This window comes from Setaria italica, chromosome V (assembly GCF_000263155.2).
Source record: "Setaria italica strain Yugu1 chromosome V, Setaria_italica_v2.0, whole genome shotgun sequence".
NCBI classification, from domain to species: domain Eukaryota; kingdom Viridiplantae; phylum Streptophyta; class Magnoliopsida; order Poales; family Poaceae; genus Setaria; species Setaria italica.
In genome coordinates this window covers 1,984,712-2,004,989 of record NC_028454.1, presented here as the reverse complement: position 1 = coordinate 2,004,989, position 20,278 = coordinate 1,984,712, and the positions used below count along the sequence as shown (strand labels likewise).

The 20,278-nt window shown below is 46.6% G+C and overlaps 5 protein-coding genes across 7 annotated transcripts; 1 reads left to right on the top strand and 4 right to left on the bottom strand.

The window, feature by feature from the left end:
- Positions 1-1,724: 1,724 nt before the first annotated feature.
- On the bottom strand, positions 1,725-6,678 carry LOC101765154. The gene is made up of 4 exons (XM_022827275.1): positions 6,563-6,678; positions 4,595-6,514; positions 4,272-4,463; positions 1,725-2,484 (listed from the first exon to the last, which is right to left on the bottom strand). The coding sequence occupies exons 1-4, from the start codon at positions 6,676-6,678 to the stop codon at positions 1,872-1,874; spliced, it is 2,841 nt and encodes a 946-aa protein (XP_022683010.1). The 3' UTR covers positions 1,725-1,871.
- Positions 6,679-7,580: 902 nt separating this feature from the next.
- LOC101764344 (V-type proton ATPase subunit E) lies at positions 7,581-10,633 on the bottom strand. The gene is made up of 6 exons (XM_004967425.2): positions 10,144-10,633; positions 9,364-9,464; positions 9,028-9,184; positions 8,293-8,489; positions 8,055-8,154; positions 7,581-7,917 (listed from the first exon to the last, which is right to left on the bottom strand). The coding sequence occupies exons 1-6, from the start codon at positions 10,243-10,245 to the stop codon at positions 7,882-7,884; spliced, it is 693 nt and encodes a 230-aa protein (XP_004967482.1). The 5' UTR covers positions 10,246-10,633; the 3' UTR covers positions 7,581-7,881.
- Positions 10,634-10,801: 168 nt separating this feature from the next.
- On the bottom strand, positions 10,802-11,466 carry LOC101764748. Its single transcript, XM_004967426.3, has one exon. The coding sequence runs from the start codon at positions 11,326-11,328 to the stop codon at positions 11,062-11,064; it is 267 nt and encodes an 88-aa protein (XP_004967483.1). The 5' UTR covers positions 11,329-11,466; the 3' UTR covers positions 10,802-11,061.
- Positions 11,467-11,825: 359 nt separating this feature from the next.
- On the bottom strand, positions 11,826-15,655 carry LOC101763125. Of its 3 annotated transcripts, none has more exons than XM_004967423.4 (4): positions 15,452-15,655; positions 14,676-14,718; positions 12,899-14,569; positions 11,826-12,529 (listed from the first exon to the last, which is right to left on the bottom strand). In XM_004967423.4, coding segments are annotated over exons 2-4 (2,082 nt in total). In that variant the 5' UTR covers positions 14,677-14,718; positions 15,452-15,655; the 3' UTR covers positions 11,826-12,119. The 3 variants fall into 3 exon arrangements, with proteins under 3 accessions (XP_004967480.1, XP_004967481.1, XP_004967479.1); XM_004967424.4 differs by lacking the exon at positions 15,452-15,655 and adding an exon at positions 15,069-15,451; XM_004967422.4 differs by lacking the exon at positions 15,452-15,655 and adding an exon at positions 14,921-15,438.
- A 703-nt stretch (positions 15,656-16,358) lies between these two features.
- Positions 16,359-19,958, top strand: LOC101762719 (G-type lectin S-receptor-like serine/threonine-protein kinase At2g19130). The gene is given in 3 exon segments (XM_012846218.2): positions 16,359-17,131; positions 18,796-19,065; positions 19,067-19,958. Coding segments are annotated over 2 exon segments (951 nt in total). The 5' UTR covers positions 16,359-17,131; positions 18,796-18,817; the 3' UTR covers positions 19,770-19,958.
- The last annotated feature ends 320 nt before the right edge of the window (positions 19,959-20,278 follow it).

Genomic DNA, 20,278 nt, shown 5'->3' with positions numbered 1-20,278 from the left:
AGATGCCATTTTATTGAAAATGAATATAATGATCCCATGGTGGGATATCAAAGAAAGAATTAACGAAGCCGAATCATTATACTAATTTTCCTTCATATATACCCTCTCCAAATATTATCACATGGTTTATCTGGAATTAATTGTATTGGTTACACAAATTTTGGTTTCCTGTCTTATTATAGGGGTAAATAACTCTTCTTACAACGAGTGGCTTGAAAGACCGTAGGATTCGAGAACAAGAGGAGAAGCCTCTAAAGTTGGAATCCGGCCGTTAATTGCTGTCTCCAGCACTATGAGATTCCCAAATTTTTTTAAGATAGCACAAGGCCAGTGCATGAACAGATGCCCAGAAGGAATAAAATTAGCGTCAGTTTCCATGCATGCATGATGCATGCGCACCTCACAGGGGCCAAATCAAAGCTAATACGGCATATGTTTCTCTGTCCACATATGAGAGGGACCCAGTTGTGATCCAACGGCTCAGATTTGCTCATGAGCTCTATATAAGCCCACCAACCTCTAGGCGATCGTTGTACTCAACAACTCAAGTTCATTTGTGTTGCTAGCAGAAATCTATAACACGACGATCCATCAGCTAGCATTTAGCTACGACCCTTAGCTTTTTTTTTTCCCTCTCTTGCATGACTCAAATAGCTACATCTTGAACATTAATCAACGACGATCGATCATGCATTCTATAGGAGATGAAGTGGCGAGGAAGAAGAAGATGGCGATGAAGAATGAAGTGGCCAGGAGGAAGAAGATGGTGATGAAGAAGACGGCAAAGACTGAAGAGCTCCCTTCGATCCAATCCAGGAGGGGAAGTGGTGTGATGCAGCTGCCGGTTCATGGATACCTCTCTTGTGCAGCAATGATCGGTGTGTTCACCTGCCTGCACTTGCATGGGTGTGCATGACCCGGGAGATGAACCCACCAGCATCTTTCCCTCGTGCTTGGATTGAAGGGAGCTCCTCTCTCCCTCTCTTCCCTGTCCATTCCATGCAGTATATATACCTTTTTGTTTGTTTTAATTTTCCAATAACTTCTCGTTCTTCTTCATGTTTTTTTTTCCTTTGCAGATGTGAAGCGCTGGAAATTTTACCCAATAAAAGGATGGCCATGCATGAATTAGTACTTCATGTATCAGTTTCACTGTGTCTTTTTATAGTTCCAAAAAATTACTGTTTCCTTTTTATGTTCATCATCTTTCCTGCCCAAAGGAGGAATCATCGATCCATGTATAGGAGTTAGGATAGGAGACAGCTTATCCTCCTTTCTAGATGACATGTTTTGCAACTTTTTCTTTGACATTTTTTGCTGAAACAATTTAAACCATGCCTGAAGGTACTTTGCGTGTCTGGAAATTAAACACTTGATTCGGGTGCCGTGATTGACAAGGTCTTCTATCCTTCACCATCAACAATAAGAATTGACGTGCTTACTGTATATATTATTCTCCTTAATTAAAAGACGTGAAGCATAATTTATATAATATTTACTCTCCTTAATTAAAAGATGTGAAGCATAACGCAAGGGAACATCAGTTGGTCCTTTTCCAATGATGTCTCATGTATACTTGCTTGCATTTGGGTGTGATTAGCACTTAACAGTACTGTATTTGTAGTTAATGTAGTTGCAGCCCTAAGATAAGCAGAACATGATCACGAGCGCGCTCAGGCTCCGAGCACATCCACGCACGACTGAACGTTGATGTGCACTCGCCATGGCCACAAAACGACAAAAGGCATTTCTTATTAGTCAAGATGTGCTGCAAGGATGAGCCGATAAGACAAAAGCCTCGGTTTGCCCAAACAGAGAGTGCTCATGGTGGTTTCATTTCAGTTTTATAACTGCAATGCTTACAAGTTCAGTTACATGCTGCTCGAGCTCACGTCGGTCTCGATCTCCTCCTCGTCAAACAAGGCCTTGGACACCGTCCCGAGCGCGGCGGCCCTCGTCGTCCCCTCCCCGCCGTCTGACTCGGGCGGCGACTCCGACCCGCTCCCCTGCCTCTTGGCGGCGGTCATCGGCGTCTCGAACACCACGTCGGTGCAGGCCGCCCGCCGCCGCTTCCGCCGCTTGGACGACGACGACGACCTGGAGCGCGGCAACGGCACGGACGGCTCCTTCCCCGGGTGCTTGAGCGCCCAGACGCGGCGCAGGTCGGGCACCCAGCTCGTGAAGGAGGAGAGCCGCCTCTGCCGGTCACGCCGCAACTGGGCTCTCACCATCAGCTCGTCGTGCCGGTCGTCGTCGCGCTGGCGGCTGCTCCTAGCGTCCCGCTGCAGCAGGTGGTGCGCGGAGGCGCTTGTGCTGGCGCCGGCGCTGTTCCAATGGCTGCCGCCCCTGTCGAACCTGGCGTCTTCCTGGTTGCTGCTGCTGGGTACGGAATCTGAACAGTCGATTTCGTCGTCGTCGTCGAATAAATCAAACTCCATCTGCGTGTAGATCTTCTTGATCACATCCTCCATGGAGCTGATGTACCTGAAAAGGCATTGGAGAACCTCTTATATATTGCTTTTCAGTCTCCAGAAATGGAGAGCATTGTATCAAAGTAAATATAAGAGTTTCTTCTTGCATACATACTAACATTCCTAGGAAGTAGGAACAACATTCAGTGAGTAAAATGAATGTGTATCTACATGCACACATACTAACTCAGCAGAAAGTTGAAATAAAAGATTTAAAGGTGCATCTGCAGTAACCATGATCATGCAGATCAGCAACTCATATTTATAAAATTTTACTGAAACTTCTTTTTCATCGCACTGAAATGTTGGAATGCCACTTTCAGATTCGAGCAAATAAAGAGCACTATATGATGTCAGTACTACTGTAGAACCGTGCTCCTTAGAGGACCAAGAAACATGAGAGCCAGTTATGCGTGATGCCTCTATCTCCTATTTTCTTTACATGTATCTAGAGTGCAGGGATGAAGTCAGAATTTCTTAAGTGGCCAACAAAAGTTAAAGTAACATATGGACTGAAGCAGATCCTGATTCCGAACACAATCAGTTTTTAGCTTTACATAACAGAGATATATGGTATCAAGCTGGCTCCGAAAAAGCCTGCCACAGATATAACCAGATCAATGTGTAATACTATTAAGAAAAGTATCCTTAGTTAGGACTTCACTAAATTTGTATTTGTATCTGGCTTAACCAAATACTTGTGCTTGCAAAGACAACTACATATAGACCCTGTTTGGCATGGCTCCAGCTCTGGGTGGAGCTGCTCTACTCCAAAACTCCAGGTAGAGTCAGCTCCACTCCAGAACTCCAGAAATAAAATGGGGTGTTTGGCTAGATGGGTACTCTCAGCTCCAAAAAAATCAATTTCAGTATTAATTGCCATTGTTGCCCCCAATTCAAGCCCCACTTGTCATCCTCTCCCCCTCCTTTCTTCCTCCTTTCTTTTTCCTCTCTCTGCCGTTGCCCACTGGTCACCCGAAGGAAGAGGAGGGGAAGGCACCAGCAGGGGGGTGGTGCTGCCGGCGGCGGGGCTCGGGCGGGCGGCGGTGGGGGCGGCCGGCGGCGGGGCTCGGGCGGGCGGCGGTGGGGGCGGGTGGCGGTGCGGGCGGCCGGCGGCGGAGCTCCAAGGCCGGAGCGCGCGGGACGGAGGGGCCACGGTGGCCGCCGGCGGGAGCGACGGGCGGCGCTAGCGCGGTGGAGACCGGTGGAGACGAGCGCGTGGAGTCTCGGAGGAAAATAGAACGAACCGTTTTTTCTATGTAACCAGTGGCATTGGTGGGTAATTATCTACCAACTCCACGAGGAGGTTCAAAAGAGTGGTTTCTGGAGTAGCAAAAGAGGTGCTCCAAAACTTCAACTCCATTTGCACTACAGCTCCATGGAGTTGGCAACTCCATGGAGTTTTGGAGTTGGGGTGTTTGGCTGAATTTTTTGATGGAGTTGCTGGAGTTTAGGAGTGGAGCTGTGCCAAACAGGGCCATAGTCATATACTATTTTGCCTTAAAGCATAAAACTTGTTTCTGGCAAAGAAAGCAGTACGTCAAATATGAATGTGTACTGCAAAAGTGTGCAACAACATGAATTTGTGCTTGGCCTGATACTAGACTTTTCTTTCAAATAAATGCCAGATTTGCAATGCAACAACATGAAATTGACTCTCCTAGCATTGGTAGGAAGTTTAACTTCAGTGCACCGTACACGATTCAATTACATGAACTCCAATGCTAAGTCACTAAAATTGACAGATAGTCTCTAGTAAACAACATTGAGATGAATTGAAAGTACAGAAATTAATCATACCTGGACTTTATGGTCTTTTCAGCATACTCAAGAATACTGTCAGACTGAAATGAATCCCCTTGGAGATTGATATCAATAAATTGCAAAAGCGAGCAGATCTCTTTTATCATCTTCTGTTTTGAACTTTCCTCTATAGCAGATCCTAGTTCAGATTTAATTATTTCCATTCTAAGCAAAATCTGCAGCTCATGTCTGGTACATGCTTATTAAGGTGTACAAAACCACAAATGTTAATCTATTAACAACATAGAATTGCAAATGATATATAATACAAAATAATTGCAGAGATGGAAGGAAAAGACTGAGCATTAAAAAAAGGATACTCCCGAATTTTATAACATGTACTATATTTTGCGGTTTGCTCTGATGCAACAGAGGCCGAATTGCTTCCTCTGTACTTCGATACTAGTTCTTTGGGTTTCCTCAACAGAATATTGGAAAGTTCACAGGCAATTTTTGCACCAGAAGCATCTTCTTCTTCCTTGTGTTCAGAGTACCACACTGCAATCTTTCCATGCTTAACCAACAGCGCGTGGGCAGACAAGCCAACCAAGCGTTCAGCTAAATTCCCCAGATCAGCATCTTCAGAACAAAGAGCTTGCTCAATCTTATGAGGGACACTCTCAAGAAATGCCTCCAAATCTTCCATAGAAGAGAACATCGAGCTCTCTTCACCCACTGGTCTGTCCACTCCACTGCAATCTGCCTCATCCACTGGTATGTCCACTTTATTGCAATCTGCCTCATTCAATGGTGTCTCCACTTTGTTGCTATCTGCATCATCCACTGAGAAATTAACACGGCCAGCTGAAGCATCTTCTTCTGAAACCAGAAGTCTAGCTTCTGATTCATCCTTTGAGGGAAGACACTTCTCTCTTTCTGTATGTAGGCTCGGTAGAGTATTAAGATATGACTGTTTCACTTGCTTCATCCAACATTTCAAAAACCGCAATTTTTTCGATGTGGCGCCATACCTGCTGAAATACAATTCTTCAAAGTCCACCACGGGCATGCTGCCATCAGCATGTTTCAGGAGCACATCACAGAAGGTGTTCCAGGTGGTCGCCTCACATAGCTTATTAACCAGCCTGCTTCTCTTCCTCCTTGCACTCTGCACCTTTGCTGCATCAGATACGCAACTATCTGGTGTTTCAAGGCCTTTTGCAGCAACCTGGCCTAAACTACTGCCATTCTTATTGAAGCAAAGTAATGCACAGTTCATAGAGAAAGGCACGAGAACACCATCCACAGAGCTCCCATATCCATCAGAAACCGAGACAGCTGCACAATAGTTCCTTCTACTAAGGAACACCAGAATTAGCTGCCAAATTGGCTTGGCACCCCCTAATCGATCCTTCTCATCACCAAGGACCAATTCAAGAATCTGATGCGGAAAATACTCCTTGACTACAGCTTCTTCGCCATCACCCTTGCCCCCCTCTCGTTGGCACCCACGCACCATAGCAGCATCACCATCCCCACCCACTAACTGCTCCCAATTCCCCACCTCACACACTGACTTGACAAGTATCTTGGACACGTTATTGCCGCTGCCCTGCCACCGTGGGGAGCCAACGACCTCGACCTCACAGCTCTTGCAGAGCAGCGGCTTCCCTTCCACATCGGCGATCTCCAATACCACCTCCCCTCGCTGTCCACCTTCCCCAACGCAACGTGCAACACCTCCCCACACGAGCGTCGGCGGTGCGACCGCCGACCCCAACGCGACCGCATCGGCGGTAGTGAACCACCACCCCAACTCAGTGACCGCCCTCCGGATCCCCTCACTGGCGGAAGCGACGGCGACCCAGCACACTTGCAGGCCATTTGCAGAAAGGCGATCCCTCGCAGGACCGAAAACCTTGCGGAATTTGTCGATGAAGCTACCGTCGGCCCCGAATTCGTCGAATTCGGCGGCGGCCGTGAAGAGGACCACCAAATTGGGCGGCGGATCGAAGCCGCGTCGTCGGGCGCGTTGGGGATCGGGGTCCCAGGAGTAGTCGTGCTCGAGCTGGAGGAGCGACTTGGCGATGGACGAGGAGGCGGGGACGCGCGGGTGCGTGGGGCCCCGGAGGGCCAGGCGGCGGAGCGGGGCGAGGGTGGCGAGGGTGGCCGGGTGGAGGTCGAAGGAGAGCGGGGTGGGGGCGGCGGGGAGGGCCCTGGGGAGTAGGGAGGAGGAGAGGATGGGGGAGAGCGAGGAGAAGAAGAGGCGCCCGGCGGAGAGGGAGGCCGGGGACGGGGAGGCGGCGAGGAGGGAGGTGGCGGCGGGCAGGACGGCGGCGAGGTAGGACGAAGCGGCTGGGGCGGAGGCGGGGGCGGAGGCGCTAGAGGAGCCTGGGGAGGGGAGGAGGGGGTCGAGATCGAGGAGGAGTACCACGCGGCGGGGCTCGCCGGCTACGGCCGTCATGGGTGAACTGGATGCCGGCGGAAGAGGGGGAGCCGGAGGAGAATGGTTGGGTAGATCTGTGGTGTGGGGCTTTGCTTTTTTGCTTTTCTAATTTTTTTTGGGCAAAATGGAGGGGATTTCCAAACTTTTGGCGGGAAGGTTGAACGAGCCGACGGACAACGCGCGGCCCAGGAAGAGGCTGGTGGGACCAACTCGCCCGCTAGGGAGAAAGGTCTCGCTCACACAGCGGAACGTGGCCGTGGAAGCCCTGGCCGTTAGGAGAGGCGGCGGCCGGCGGCGAGTAACATGTGATGTGAATGCCAATCACGTTCTCGGGGGAAAAAAAGTAGTTTCAGACTTCAGACAGACATTTTTTGGGATCATCTGGACGCTTGAAGAAACGACGAGAAACTGTTGCATCTTTTTCAGAGCACATTTGTTGTATCAGGTGTTTGGTATTACATTGAATGTTTAGATATTAATTAGTAATATTAAATATAGATTAATTACAAAATCAATTACATAGATGGAGGCTAATTCGCGAGACGAATCTATTAAACCTAATTAGTCCATGATTTGACAATATGCTACAATAAATATGTGTTAATCATGAATTAATTAGATTTAATAGATTTATCTTACGAATTAACCTCCATCTATGTAATTAGTTTTATAATTAACTCATGTTTAACCATCCTAATTAGCCTTCGAAGATTTGATGTGATATGGATTAGACTTTAGCTCAAGGATCCAAATGCCCCCTCAATCACGTGTTTGGATGAAAGTACCCCCAGATTTTGGAGCGAATGAATTTCACAGGAAAATAGCTATTGTACAATTCTTGGGCATTTAGTGTTCTAACGGCAGCCATTCTGGACCATTACGTATTCCACACAAAACCAAATAAATGACAGATCACGGGATCATCTCCAACGAGAAAGCATGATGTTATTCATAGACCTGGCAGTACTACACATCCGCCTTATTTTAAGAAAAAGATGGTCCAAAATACGAACACCGTTTATTTGCTCTAATTTGCTTCGGTACAGGATTTCAAGGTTCGAAATATGATGGCAACGCCTCCATAACAAAAAAAACATTAATAATAACAATTGAGATCCAAAACAGTGTGATAAATCACTATTGAGCTGCCAAAGCAATGCTCCTGGACATCATCAGGGTACCCCAGAGAGTACTGTGCCTCGTTCTGCTTTCAAGAATTGGTTATGCGGCAACCTGCCTGAAAAGGCTTTGACGGATCTGTAAGCATTTCATATGCCAAAGCAAGGTTGTCATCAGACCAAAGATGTGGAAGGAAATGCACGGTAAAATGAACAGAATCAATTCTGAAATCAAATGTCCAAGGAAACAGAAAAACAGAAAAAGGTGCTTCTTACCTCAGGCAGCTTCTTTCTAAAAACCGCTTGCAGTCTAGCATCCAGTGTGTTTTCACAGACGATCTTTCCATCTCGGGAAGCTAGCACAACTCCACCAGAACTATATTGAAATGCACAACAGTGAGCATACAACAGTTCGATCATTTCATAAGGGAAATGGCAAATGCCATTTAGCCACTTGTGACATCAGAAATTCAGTAACAAGCACTGTAGGGTATGAACAATCTGCAGGCCTTACCACGAGGGACCAGGTGCCTGATAATGACTGGGAGCAGATGGCAGAAAGACACGACGATCTACCACTATCTCAGGAGGATATACATTTGCTTTTTCTGCATACTCATTACTTGCCGACTCCAAAACTGAATCAACAAGGTCAAGATCCTCCTTCCTGCAGCGGAGAAGCACAGCTGGTTCTTTCAGACGCAGCAAACTCTGTTCAGGGAAAATTTTGCGTTAAATGATGCTCAAATTACTGGAAGTAGATGTTAGTGCAAAGGCAATATACTTATGTACATTGGATAGATATACCAAATGGGCCGTCAACCGCTGCAATTAATTTACAAGTCTAATAAAAAGATTATGACATACAGGAGAACAATTTAAAAAATTTGCGACTTGAATATTGCCCAAAAATCAGGTAAGTTATTCTTCAGGGTGAGATATAAAACTAGTTCAAGGATTTTCACAGAAAACTGAATCCTTTTATATTATCTGAAAAATATCTTGCCCAAACCATATTCAAATTGGCAGTTGGATTGGTGTTATTTCCGGCAATGAGAACCCTACCATAACCAATTGCCTGAAAATGGAATAGACAGCACAACTTAAATAAGCCTGTTTTTCTTTGTGTTTCTTTTTGGACCGCATTTGTTCTCTATGTGTGCTGTGCAAATGAACTATTGCTTGCAGTAGTTGCACCAAGTTCATGCTTCATATTCGCATAGAAGAAAGCAAATCAAATCGTGCTAACCTGAACAATAAGTATCTTCAGAAGTTTCTTGTAAGTTTGATGATCACGGCTTATGTACAGTAGCTCTTTCCTTGCTGACTCCATCATATTTGTTACCAGGTCATCCTGAGCTTGAAGAACTTTAATTCGGGAAGCATTGAGCTGCATTGAGTAATCACTGCGTAGAATAATGCACAGCAAAATCAGTTAATAGTTCTTTACTGAAATATATCGAAATAGGATGCCAAAGAGAGAAATTATTCTTAATGACCTGTAGCAAGTAGTTAAATATACTTTACAAAGTGTGAAATAGGTAAATAAAATATAAGTCGCACAAATGAGAACAAGAACTATTACATTTTATTCTTGATGCTGACTTGCTTCTCTTTGCGATCAAATTCCTGCCTGATCTTCTTTTTTTCAGCTTCCACCAGTTGCAATTTTTCAATTTGGAATTCCTGATTAGTTATCATTACATAAGTTCACCTCATAGAAAAATAAGTTGCAGAGGTTTTTCAGATGTAAAAGCACATCACATCAAGTGATGATATCACCTAATTCTGTTTTCCTGTGATATAAGTGTCACAGCTGTCCAATGGGCAATGGGCACGAAATATAATGGAAGCAAACAGACTAGTTCATTTTTTATTCTGAATTTGCGTTACATGGTATACTAAAAATCTGTTAAAAAATAGTTCAACCAAATGCAGGACAAGTGGCTGTTTCAGTTAGCTACCACTGGGAAGTAGGTAAAATATTTAGCATATTTGGACTCCATACTGGAGAACTCGCAACAAACGCAACGTCCCAGTTGGTAACAGAAGCAATGGCACAGGTTCGATCACTGACAGCATAGCACAACATTCTTACACTGCAAAACCGAATCGCTAACGAAAGTAATCCAAACGACAGTTCCTAAGCCCCGAATCCCAACATGACCCTGCACAGAGCCACAGACCCCGACATTGTCCGATCTCTGCCCAATTCGCATAACCAACCACCACCCACTGCGCATTGCGCGATCCTAACGCCGCTGTACCAGATCCGAACCTCCGCAATCCGGATCTCGCCGATCGCTCACGAGATCCGACTCTGGAAATCCTCTATAAGACAATGCGCGGAGGAAGGCGGGGATACCTCGGCGGCTGCGGCCTCGATCTCGACGGCCTTCTCGACGGCCTCCTGGCGGATGAAGTCCGTCATCTGCTTGAGCTGCCGCGACACGTCCACTTCCTCCATGTTGCCGGAGAACCCCTGCGCCCTTCCGCTGCTGCTTCTCCGGTGATCGCCGGGGTCGACGCGGCGGTGGGTTCTGTTTGATCTCTGGGTGTGCTGGTGGGCGTCGTGGCGATTCGTTCCTTGTTTCTATCTGACGCGGCGTCGCGGACTCGCGCGGAGGATAAGGTTTGGTGTTGAGGCCCCAGAGGCCTTTTTTTTCCCTTTTCTTTTTCTTTTTCCTCTGTATCCGCTTCGTATTCTTCTTTTTTTTAGAGGACGCTTCGTATTCTAGTGTTTGTGCGAGATACGCCTATACGCATACACGCACGAGCTTGGACGATAGTGGGCCTGAACTGGAGCCTCGCTTTAGCGCGGGCTGGGCCTCTTCGACAGTTTCGGCCCAAAGAAACAGGCTTTCCATGGCGTTTTCCATGGAAATACTCGGTATATGTCCCCTAAAAAAATTGTAATACACGATATATATGAACACTATTCGTGTAAAGGCTTGCTGCAGGGTAGTACTTGTACAGAAGTTCTATGCCATGGGACATGGGTTGCATGCATGGGAAATACTTCCTGATGGATAATTGGATACGGTATGATTGCAATTGCTTCAGATTACCAGATAATTGGATACAGGCAACTGACTGATGGACTGAAACTCTGACAAAACACACAAAAGCTCCGAGATCGATGGAGTCGTATGTACATGCACAGCACAAAAGAAAATCCTGAGCAAGAAGACGAGACGACGGCACGACGCCCAGGAACATGAACATCGTTAGGCCTGCAGAGCGAGCGCCATCACCGGCGCGCGCGCGCGTGGGCGGCTTGGCCTCAGAAGTAGAGGAAGCGCGCCCTCATGGCCGGCGACGGGCAGGACTCCTGGCAGAGGGCGTCGAGCTTCCACCCGGGCAGGGAGACGCCCTCCTCCGCGCGCCTCTCCTTGCCGCTGCGGCCGCGGCCGGCGTCCGCCGAGGACGGCGTGCCCGGGCTGATCGGCTCCTTACCCGCCGCCTTAGCCGCGTCCACGGAGCCAGCGCCAGCCGCCGGCCTAGGCGCCGGGACGATGGTCACCTCCGGCACCCGGCTCTTCCCTTCCATCTCCTCCGGATCTCCCTTGGAATCACGCTGTGCTTGGGGCCTGAAAGCTGGGTCCTTTGCTGTGCGTGTGCTACACTCTGTCTGCAGTTTGCTTATCTAGCTGATATCTCCACAGTAATTTGGTTTGCAGTTTATAATCCTTTGCAGATGGCGATGGGTTTGTCTTCTGACTTCCTGCAGAGAAACGGATAAGATCGGAGTGGGTGAACATGTTTTCACCGAGTTAGTGGTACTGATAGCGACTAGCACATGTTGACAAAGATGATCGATTATCTTCTCCTCCCTTCTTTCTTTTCCTTTTCCTTTTCTTTTATTATTGTGGCTGCCTTACGTTATCCTCTTTGCCAGGCAATCCTGTAGAATCGCTCCGTGTGTCAGCTGTGTGCATCAGGTAAATTTCGAGATGATCATGACACTGTAAAATATGTTTCCTGTGATGGAAAAATGGTTATCACATTCAAGATGCTAATAACACCCTCAAAAAAAAAGATTTCCTGTGATCGCCCAGACACTGCACAAGAAATGGATCCTAACATGTTTTCAGATTCATAGTCTCCGTACCCTAGGTTCTCATGTCAACAGGGATTGCGAGTAACAGGCACTTCTCTCGTTGACGTCTGAATTCGAGTAGCATGCAATTCTACTTCTACCCTTGACATCAATCTAGATTCTAGAGCCTATACTAGCAGAGATTGAACTACAAAAGACCTGCATGGCTACATACATGGGCATTTGTACAACAGAAACAACAGTCACGTTGTCAGACCTGGAGCTAAGAAGTATAAGAACTATTACAAGCCGAACAGATTATCGCTGGGACCAAAGATGGATCCACCAAACTGCCTCGTGTTCAAGTCTCCACCATCCAAGGCCGACGGGAACCTGTCGAGCCACTGGGTGAGGATTGGGCCGTCGGAGTCCTCCACCCACGGCGACGTCATGTCGATGCCATCCAGTGCGATTGGATCGCCATCCAACTTCTTCCTCGTCTTGGGTTCGGAGTGGAGCGTGAGATTGTAGTGCACGTAGGCTTGGTCGGCCAAAGCCTCCTTGTCCAGCTTGTTGCGCTTTTCATAGTGGTTCTGAAGGATCATACCCCAGTCTCTTTGAAACGTTAGGGTGCTGCAGACCTGGCTGGTAACTCTGACAGCGGCTCGTTGCAGTGATGGTGCTGAATCGCCGTATTGTTCCCACCACATCCCTGAGCACAAGAGTCATCAAACTGAATTGAGAAAACAGAATACAGGTGCCTAAAAGATGATATGATGCTTCTGAAATATCTTCAATCCAGTTAAGTGCATCAAAGGTATATAATCATCAGCTCCAACCAAAAATGCGACAACGGGGTGGGCCTAGTGCCCTAAAAATGCAGCACTACAAACTAACAACATGTGACATATTATTAATATAAATAGCCAGTAATACACAGGATACCCCAAAACAAACTTACAAATTTTCTATTGAGAATACAAACATGAATGCAGAAAATGCAATTCAAGAATATTAGTAAAATAGCTGTGGCATTGGAGAATATTAGAACAATGTAGCTGACATAAGCCATGACGCATACCTGGGGAGGTATTGTTGCGGGCCTCTTTAGCAATGTTAGAACCAAACATCCCTTGCGCCTTGCGAAAAGCATGCAATTGAGAAGTAATATCTTGCCTTAGGTCAGGGTTTGTAAGCACCTTATCAAGAACATGGAAGAACTCCTCCTTGATACTACTAAAAAATTTTACTTCTGGGTTATACTGGATGCTTGGGTTCAGAAAAGCAGCTGCTGAATGAAGAGGTGAATGTAGCTCTGCTTGCCATTTTTGCTCCACTATGTCCAGAAACGACTTACATTTGCCTTCATCCATTATGTAGTATGTTCTAATAGAGTCCGTCACTTTTGTCATAGACTCATATATGTAACCAATGGCAGCTTTGCCTCCTGAAACATCCCTCATGACCCTCAATAAAGGTTCAGAAACAGCAGCTATCTCTTCAACTGCTCTCCAAAGCTCATCATCATTGAGTATCTCAACACAAGGAATGGACCTACTTGCATATGAAGAAGATGAAAATTCAGCGCAATGAAACATTTGCTTCAGCTTTGACCTGTGCCTCAACAAGGATTTCAGTGTGAGAAAATCTGATACAGACTTTGTAATCCCTGAGCAAACAAGCTCTTGCCCTGGCATGGACTTTCTCGTAAAATCAAGAACCCACTTATTGTTGTAGATAAATCGTGTTACGGTTTGTGCTTGGCAGATGCATTGGTTCACCCAATCAATCTTGGAGAAGTCATCCAACATTGAGTTAATGCAGAAAGATGCACATGGTGACCAAAAGATTGAGTTGTAGTTCTGCATGATTAGCTTGTCTATGCTGCCGTAGTTTATATTCCTGTCAGCGATTATCTGAACAACATTCTCTGGGCCAACTTCTCGAATCACTTCATCGAAGAGATCATACAACCCTCTGTGAGTTTTGAAGTGTGAAGAGGCATCCACTGTTTTGAGGAAGAATGTCCCTAGAGGAGACGACACAGAAAAGTTGATTAGAGCTTTCAATTTGTTATCAGTCCATGAATCAGCCAATATAGTGCAACCTGTTGTCACCCAATCCTTTTCAATCTCTTTTGTTTTCTGCAAAATCTCTGACTTGAGCTTGTGCAACCACTTGTCCTTCAGAACCTCTGCTGACGGCCCCCGGAATCCCACACCACCAAGTACCTCCAGCATATGCTGGTATGAAACTGAGTCTGCTATACTATAGTCCAACTTGTTCTCGAAAAAGAATTCAGCTATGCATCGCTCTGCCTCCAATTCTGAAGCAGCGCGTGACTTGTTAACAGCACCAGATAGTTTTGGTGCCGGAGTCGACACTTCCAGAGCAAGAAGGTGACTCTGTTCAGCAGCAAGAGTAACCGCTGGTGAGTTCGCTGCCCCTGGAGTAGTAGACTGAGACGGAAGCTCCCGTGTCCTTTTCGGGGGTACCGACAATTCAGCTACCCTCTGCCTCTTGAGGAGCTGGAACTCCTTGTACTCCTCCTTTGCCGATATGATAGCCTTCACCTTCTCAATAACATCTTCCTTCACCTTGGTGCAAGGGTTAACCCCTTTGCTGGGAATTTGAGAAAGATGGAACTTGAGCCTGCTGATGCCGCCATTGAGAACCTTGTGACAGAACCTGCACCGGACCTTGTTCCCATCCAGCTTGTCGCAGTACTCCCAGCAGGGATCTCTCTCCCGCACTGGAGCAGCAGACAGTGAATGAGCAGAAAACAGAAACGCGGCACATTAGAATTGATACATCGATGTTTTGAGTCGTAGATGGTGCGACCAAAGCAGGAAAATTACTTTATGGTGCAGCAGCAGCAGGACTTCAAGTTGATATTAGTACCTGCAAATAAAAGAAATGTATTGATTTCCAAAAATAGAAAATGCTGCTTATGATGAGATGAAAGCACTTAAGGATTGAATGCTTAATTAGGAACTGAAAAGCTAAAGGTAAGGAATTAAGCGGTTGAAGCAGCATATCAAGTGTTACTGTACTCTATTGCCAATTTTATCCAGCAATCTCCCCACCCAAATGATTAGCATACCATGCTCTGGAAGTTTGTTGCATGCGCCGATTAGATACTAGAGAGGTGATTCCACAGCACCGGAGCATTTGGCAATTGTAATGGAGTGGGAGATAATTGAAGAAATGAGGCTCCGCTTCTGTTACCAAAACTAATCAGAAATCCGTACCCCGCATGTTGGCCCTGCGGAACATTTCGGCGGGGCGGCGAAACAGAGCGCCGGTTGACTCGCCCCCCATTTCTTTGGAAATCAACCCCGCCTTCCTCCCCAAAATAGCCCGAGTTTCGGCTCCCAATCGCGACAAGCACAAAAAGGTTGTTCCTCCCCGAAATAGCCCGAGTTTCAGCTCCCAAATCGCGGCAAGCACAAAAAGCTTTAAGCGCAGCTGAGCTCAGCATCTGAACCCCATGGATCCACAGGATCACACAAGCCATTATCCCTCTAATAATTCGCGAGAAGTAGTCCGGCTGCCGGAACGGAGCGAGATCTGGAAGGGTTCGAGCTCTAAAAATCGCGGGAGGGGAGGGGAGGAGAGGAGAGGGGATGCTGACCTGAGTCCTCCTCACTGGGGTGAGCTGCTCCCGTCCCGACCCGAGAGTTTATTTCGTGGGAAGGAGGGATATTTTTTCTTCTCTTCTCCCCGATTTATCGCCAAGCTTTTGTGGGTGGGTGGTGGCCTGGCCGCCGCCGCGAGCGGAGTCGTGGGAGGAGGAGGAGGAGGAGATGGGGCGGGCGGCTGCGTGGGGTGTGCGCCGTGCGCGAGATGACACGAGATGACGGGGAGCCTTTCCCTGCCCTTCCTTGCAAGTTGCAACGGAAGAGGGGGACACGCCTCGTCTTTCTCTCGTGCGAAAAAAAATCGGGGGAGAGAGATTTCGTGAGGCGGGCCGTACCTCACTAACTCTGGGTCTTGGTGGGCCGGGCCGGGAATGAGAACGTTCGTTCGGCCCGCGTGCTAAACAGGAGGTGCCCCCGCGGCGGAAATCCGATCATCTTCTGGAGGTGGGTAGAGACGGTAACTTCCGAGATTTGAGAGCCACGAGATCTGTCAAATCTGCATCCAATCAAAACCCTAGCTCCACTCCTCTCTCCTCCGCTGCTTGAGCCGCCGCCCCCCGCGTGGGACCTGTTGCCCCTGCGATGGCGCCGGCCCCGCACGCGAGCTCGCCCACCGCGTCGCCACGCTCCGGCCACCGGAGTCGAAGAAGAAAGTTGAAAAAATGTTGAATTTAACTTTTTCTTAAAAAAAATTGGTTTAACTTTTTTCGAATAAACATTGTTGGCTTAACTTTTCTTGAAGAAATGTTGGTTCAACTTTTTACCAAGAAATATTGGTCAACTTTTTTGAATAACGTTGACAACATTTTTCAGTTAAATATACTTTTGATCTACTTTTTCAGTTAAATATACTTTTGATCTAGTAATGGACTTACTAGGCCCGCGGCCCACGTTTGCCGCTGCATTTTTCACTTGTCGGCGGCTAGATCCCGGGTTACTGCTGCTTGTACTTCCCGGGTCACCCGATCCTGGGATCAGGAGGAAGGGGAAGACGAGGCGAGATGCGTTGCTCGGCAGTGGTTGAAGCGTGTGACGGGATGTGTGGCGTAACATGCCTGGGAGGGAGCACGGGTGGTCCTCCGGACGCGGGTGTGTGCGGAGTGCGTTATCACACGCGCCGGCCAAGCGGAACGACCGGGAGGTGTTCGACTAAATGTCCCGCCCGGAGAGCGCATTCTGAGCACGAGTTTTGAATTTCTACGAACTAACGAGTCAGCTTTCTTCTCCGTGTTCTCCGTGTCAGGTAAGTAAAACAGGTAATGCCCGCTTTCTTCTCCGTGTCAGCTGTGCGCGGTGACAGATACTTGTTTGACTTAACTACTGCAGCAAAGATGGACCGCACATGGCCAGCATTTTGACTGCGAACCCCAATTCACATATACTCTCTTTCTTTCTTTTTTAAGATTCACATATACTCTGTCTGTGTACACAATAATACAAGTTCTGAAATACAAGCATGGAACTCAACTTCTAACAGATGAAATTTGACTTTCCATGCAGTCGGGATAGGAGTGCCAACTGCCAATCGTGTTTGGACAACACTATTGACTTGTCAGCAAAGCTCAATATATGGTTTGCATATATTTATTTGCTTAGGAGGATTGGGTAAATGCATTGGTTGCTGAGTATTTGACATATAAGAAGTCGATTGGCTTCGACAAGGCAACAAACAGGTAATGCTGCCACTTTCTTCCTCACATCAGTTGTGCGTGTTGACAGATACTTGTTTGACTTAATTATTGCTGTGAAGTAGATGAACTGCACGTGGGAATCTTGTTGACTTTTCAACCAAAGTTTTACGTAGACTCTTTGTGTGTATACGACCATAGTAGAAGTGCTGAAATATCAGCATGGACCTCATTTGGACTTATGACTTTATGAGGAAACTTGTCCTTGATTTGCATATTATCTGTAAGGTTAGGAGAGGTTGAGCTCATATATTGGTTGCCTGGTTGGCAAGAAGAAGTATCTCCACTGAAATGGTGAGGGCAAGCAGTTGGAGGTCCTTGTTCTCATGTTCCTTCGTTTTAGTATTTCCCTCCCTCATCAACTTTGTATATCCTTGCTGCAAATTCACATATGCAACAGACACCCTCCTTCCAGGTCAAGTCCTGACTGAGAAACATGGCCTAGTCTAAAAAAATGGCGCCTTCAGGTTGGGCTACGACTCCTCGGTTTTTCAGAATGATTATTTCTACCGTGGTTTGTCCATCTGGTTTACTGACTCTCCGTCTTGTAAACGTGATTACTTTCCTGTTTGGCAACCTGATTGGAATGGTTTATTCGAATCATATATCCTTTGAGTCTCAGAGGATGGCGTGCTATATATAGACGGTGGTCATATTTGGTCCTCGCCCCGTGTCAATGCCACTTCTATTTCTGCTATTGCAGTGCTCCTTGACAATGGAAATTTTGTGATAAGAGACCGAGCAAACAGTTCCATGGTGATTTGGCAGAGTTTTGATAACCCAAGTCATGTACTGCTCCCTGGAGGACACCTAGGATTCAGTCCAATCACCGGCAAGAACACCACCCTTGTTACTTATAGTTTTCTCTATAACATTAGTTATACTCTGTCACTGGACGCGACTACAAAGAGAGGTTTTATTATCCAGCAGAGTCCTGGTGGTCGTATGTTTGCTGGTACTTTTCCCGAATGGATAGACATTCATGAAGATGGAGACTATGTGCTCGCATTCAATGATGTGCATACATACATGCATTTGACTTCCTCTGGGATCATTCGATTTGCTAAACAACGGGAGTGTGATTCTGTTTTATGGTCTGCTCCAACAATTGCATGCGGTGTTCATACATATTGTGGACGTTGCGACCTTGATTCTCATTGTGGACCTTACAGCCTCTGCACGAGCTCAGGCTCGTGCACATGCCCTGTTGGTTTTGATTCACCATCAACAGGACGATGGACTGGTGAGGGTTGTTGGAGGGAAGTCCCTCTGAATTGTGAAAGCAATCCTGCAGAGCCGGAAGTGACATTTTATCCCATAGACGGCATCCTTAGATATCCTCAGAATGGTTGGATGTCAAAGGTAAAAGGTATGAGAGAGTGTGAATCCTCTTGCTTAAGGGACTGTACCTGTACTGCCTTTGCTTACGATTCAACTTGTCTACTATGGTTTGGGGAGTTGCGGAATACTGTGGTGCTTGAATCTGGTTCAGATGGCAATCGTGTATACATACGTACCACATCCAAACAACAACAATCAAGTTTTAGAGTTACTCATGTATTTTTTCCCCATAAAAGAATGGTTGTTCTTTGGGTGACTGGTGCGTTTGCCTTCATTCTTATTGGTTTTATTCTTTTGTGGAGATGCAGAAGAAAGTTATTCGAGGAAACAATGGTGAATGGTGATGGAAGCCTCAAGGTCTTCTCATTTGCACAAATAAAGAAGATAACAAAAAATTTCTCTGAAAAACTTGGGGAAGGAGGCTTTGGCTGCGTTTTCAAAGGGACAATGCCAGTTTCCACTATGGTTGCTGTCAAAAGGTTAAAAGGCTTCGTGCAAGGAGATAAGCAGTTCCGAGCAGAGGTGCAGACCATTGGGATGATTCAACACACCAATCTAGTTCGTCTTCTTGGATTTTGTGTATGAATCCATGGTGAATGGTTCTTTAAATTCTCATCTCTTTTGTAGCAGTTCTGCAAAGTTGAACTGGGAGCTGCGGTACAGTGTAGCACTTGGAACTGCAAGAGGTTTAGCTTATCTGCATGAGGAATGCAGATATTGCATTTTACATTGTGATCTGAAGCCAGATAACATACTCCTTGATGAACTGTTCTGCCCTAAGATTGCAGATTTTGGTATGGCAAAGCTTCTTGGTCGAGACTATAGCAGGGTACTGACAACAATGCGAGGGACCATTGGGTATCTTGCACCTGAGTGGATCTCAGGCGTACCGATCACGCAAAAGGCTGATGTTTACAGCTACGGAATGATGCTTCTAGAAATCATATCGGGGCGAAGGAATTCAGAGAAAATTAAGGAGGGGAAGTTTACATACTTTCCAACCTATGCTGCAGTTAAGCTGAATGAAGGAAATGGTATGTGCCTGCTGGATAATGGTTTGGGGGGCAATGCTGATGCAGAGCAGCTGGCCAGAGCTTGTAGAGTCGCCTGCTGGTGCATTCAGGATGCTGCAGATCACAGGCCGATGATGGGGCAAGTTGTTCGCATGCTAGAGGGTGTCATGGATGTCGAGGTTCCTCCTGTTCCCAGGTCACTGCAAAAGTATGTTGGCATGGACGATTCCACTTGTTCAGATTGGACAGCTTCTGAAGTCTCTTGTTAGTTAGTCCAATGCGATCTTTTCCTTCTTTGTGTTTCTGAACTCCAGGAAACACTGTGTATTGCAGTATTGAGCGATGTACTCAGTTTATGCTTGTGTTAAGGCCTTTGAACTCGTTTCCATATAGCAAGTACAGAAATTACGTCATGTGTTGGGTGAAACAGAAAGGTAACATGTATTTTTTTTCGTTGCGCCTCATTGGCTCATTGCCATGTGTTTTTCGTGTGCAATCTACTTGTTGACAGTTTATGTTCCTTGTTTTCTTGGAATTTTGAGTTGTATGACATGTTTTATCATCTTAAGCATGTGCTAAGAGACTGGGTTAATTCCTGAAAATTCAGAAGTTGAGAACTTGTTCCAAGATCTTTCAAGTAGGAGCTGTAGTCTAAGGCTGTTGCAGTCTTGTAGATGCAGACGTGAGAGCACCACATGAATTTTGCACCGGAACAGGGGAGTGTTTCAGACACGGCACAATAGGCCACGTGCGCGTATCTGAAGCACACCGCGAGTGA

Coding starts and splice junctions, on each gene's coding strand:
- LOC101765154 (XM_022827275.1), bottom strand. CDS start 6,678: ATGACGGCCGTAGCCGGCGAGCCCCGCCGCGTGGTACTCCTCCTCGAT. Junction 6,515..6,562: donor GCCTCCGCCCCAGCCGCTTC/GTCCTACCTCGC, acceptor CCTCCTCGCCGC/CTCCCCGTCCCCGGCCTCCC. Junction 2,485..4,271: donor GAAAAGACCATAAAGTCCAG/GTATGATTAATT, acceptor ATGCCTTTTCAG/GTACATCAGCTCCATGGAGG.
- LOC101764344 (XM_004967425.2), bottom strand. CDS start 10,245: ATGGAGGAAGTGGACGTGTCGCGGCAGCTCAAGCAGATGACGGACTTC. Junction 9,185..9,363: donor GTCAGCATCAAGAATAAAAT/GTAATAGTTCTT, acceptor TATTCTACGCAG/TGATTACTCAATGCAGCTCA. Junction 7,918..8,054: donor TTAGAAAGAAGCTGCCTGAG/GTAAGAAGCACC, acceptor AAATGCTTACAG/ATCCGTCAAAGCCTTTTCAG.
- LOC101764748 (XM_004967426.3), bottom strand. CDS start 11,328: ATGGAAGGGAAGAGCCGGGTGCCGGAGGTGACCATCGTCCCGGCGCCT.
- LOC101763125 (XM_004967423.4), bottom strand. Junction 12,530..12,898: donor CCGCAACAATACCTCCCCAG/GTATGCGTCATG, acceptor TCTTGTGCTCAG/GGATGTGGTGGGAACAATAC.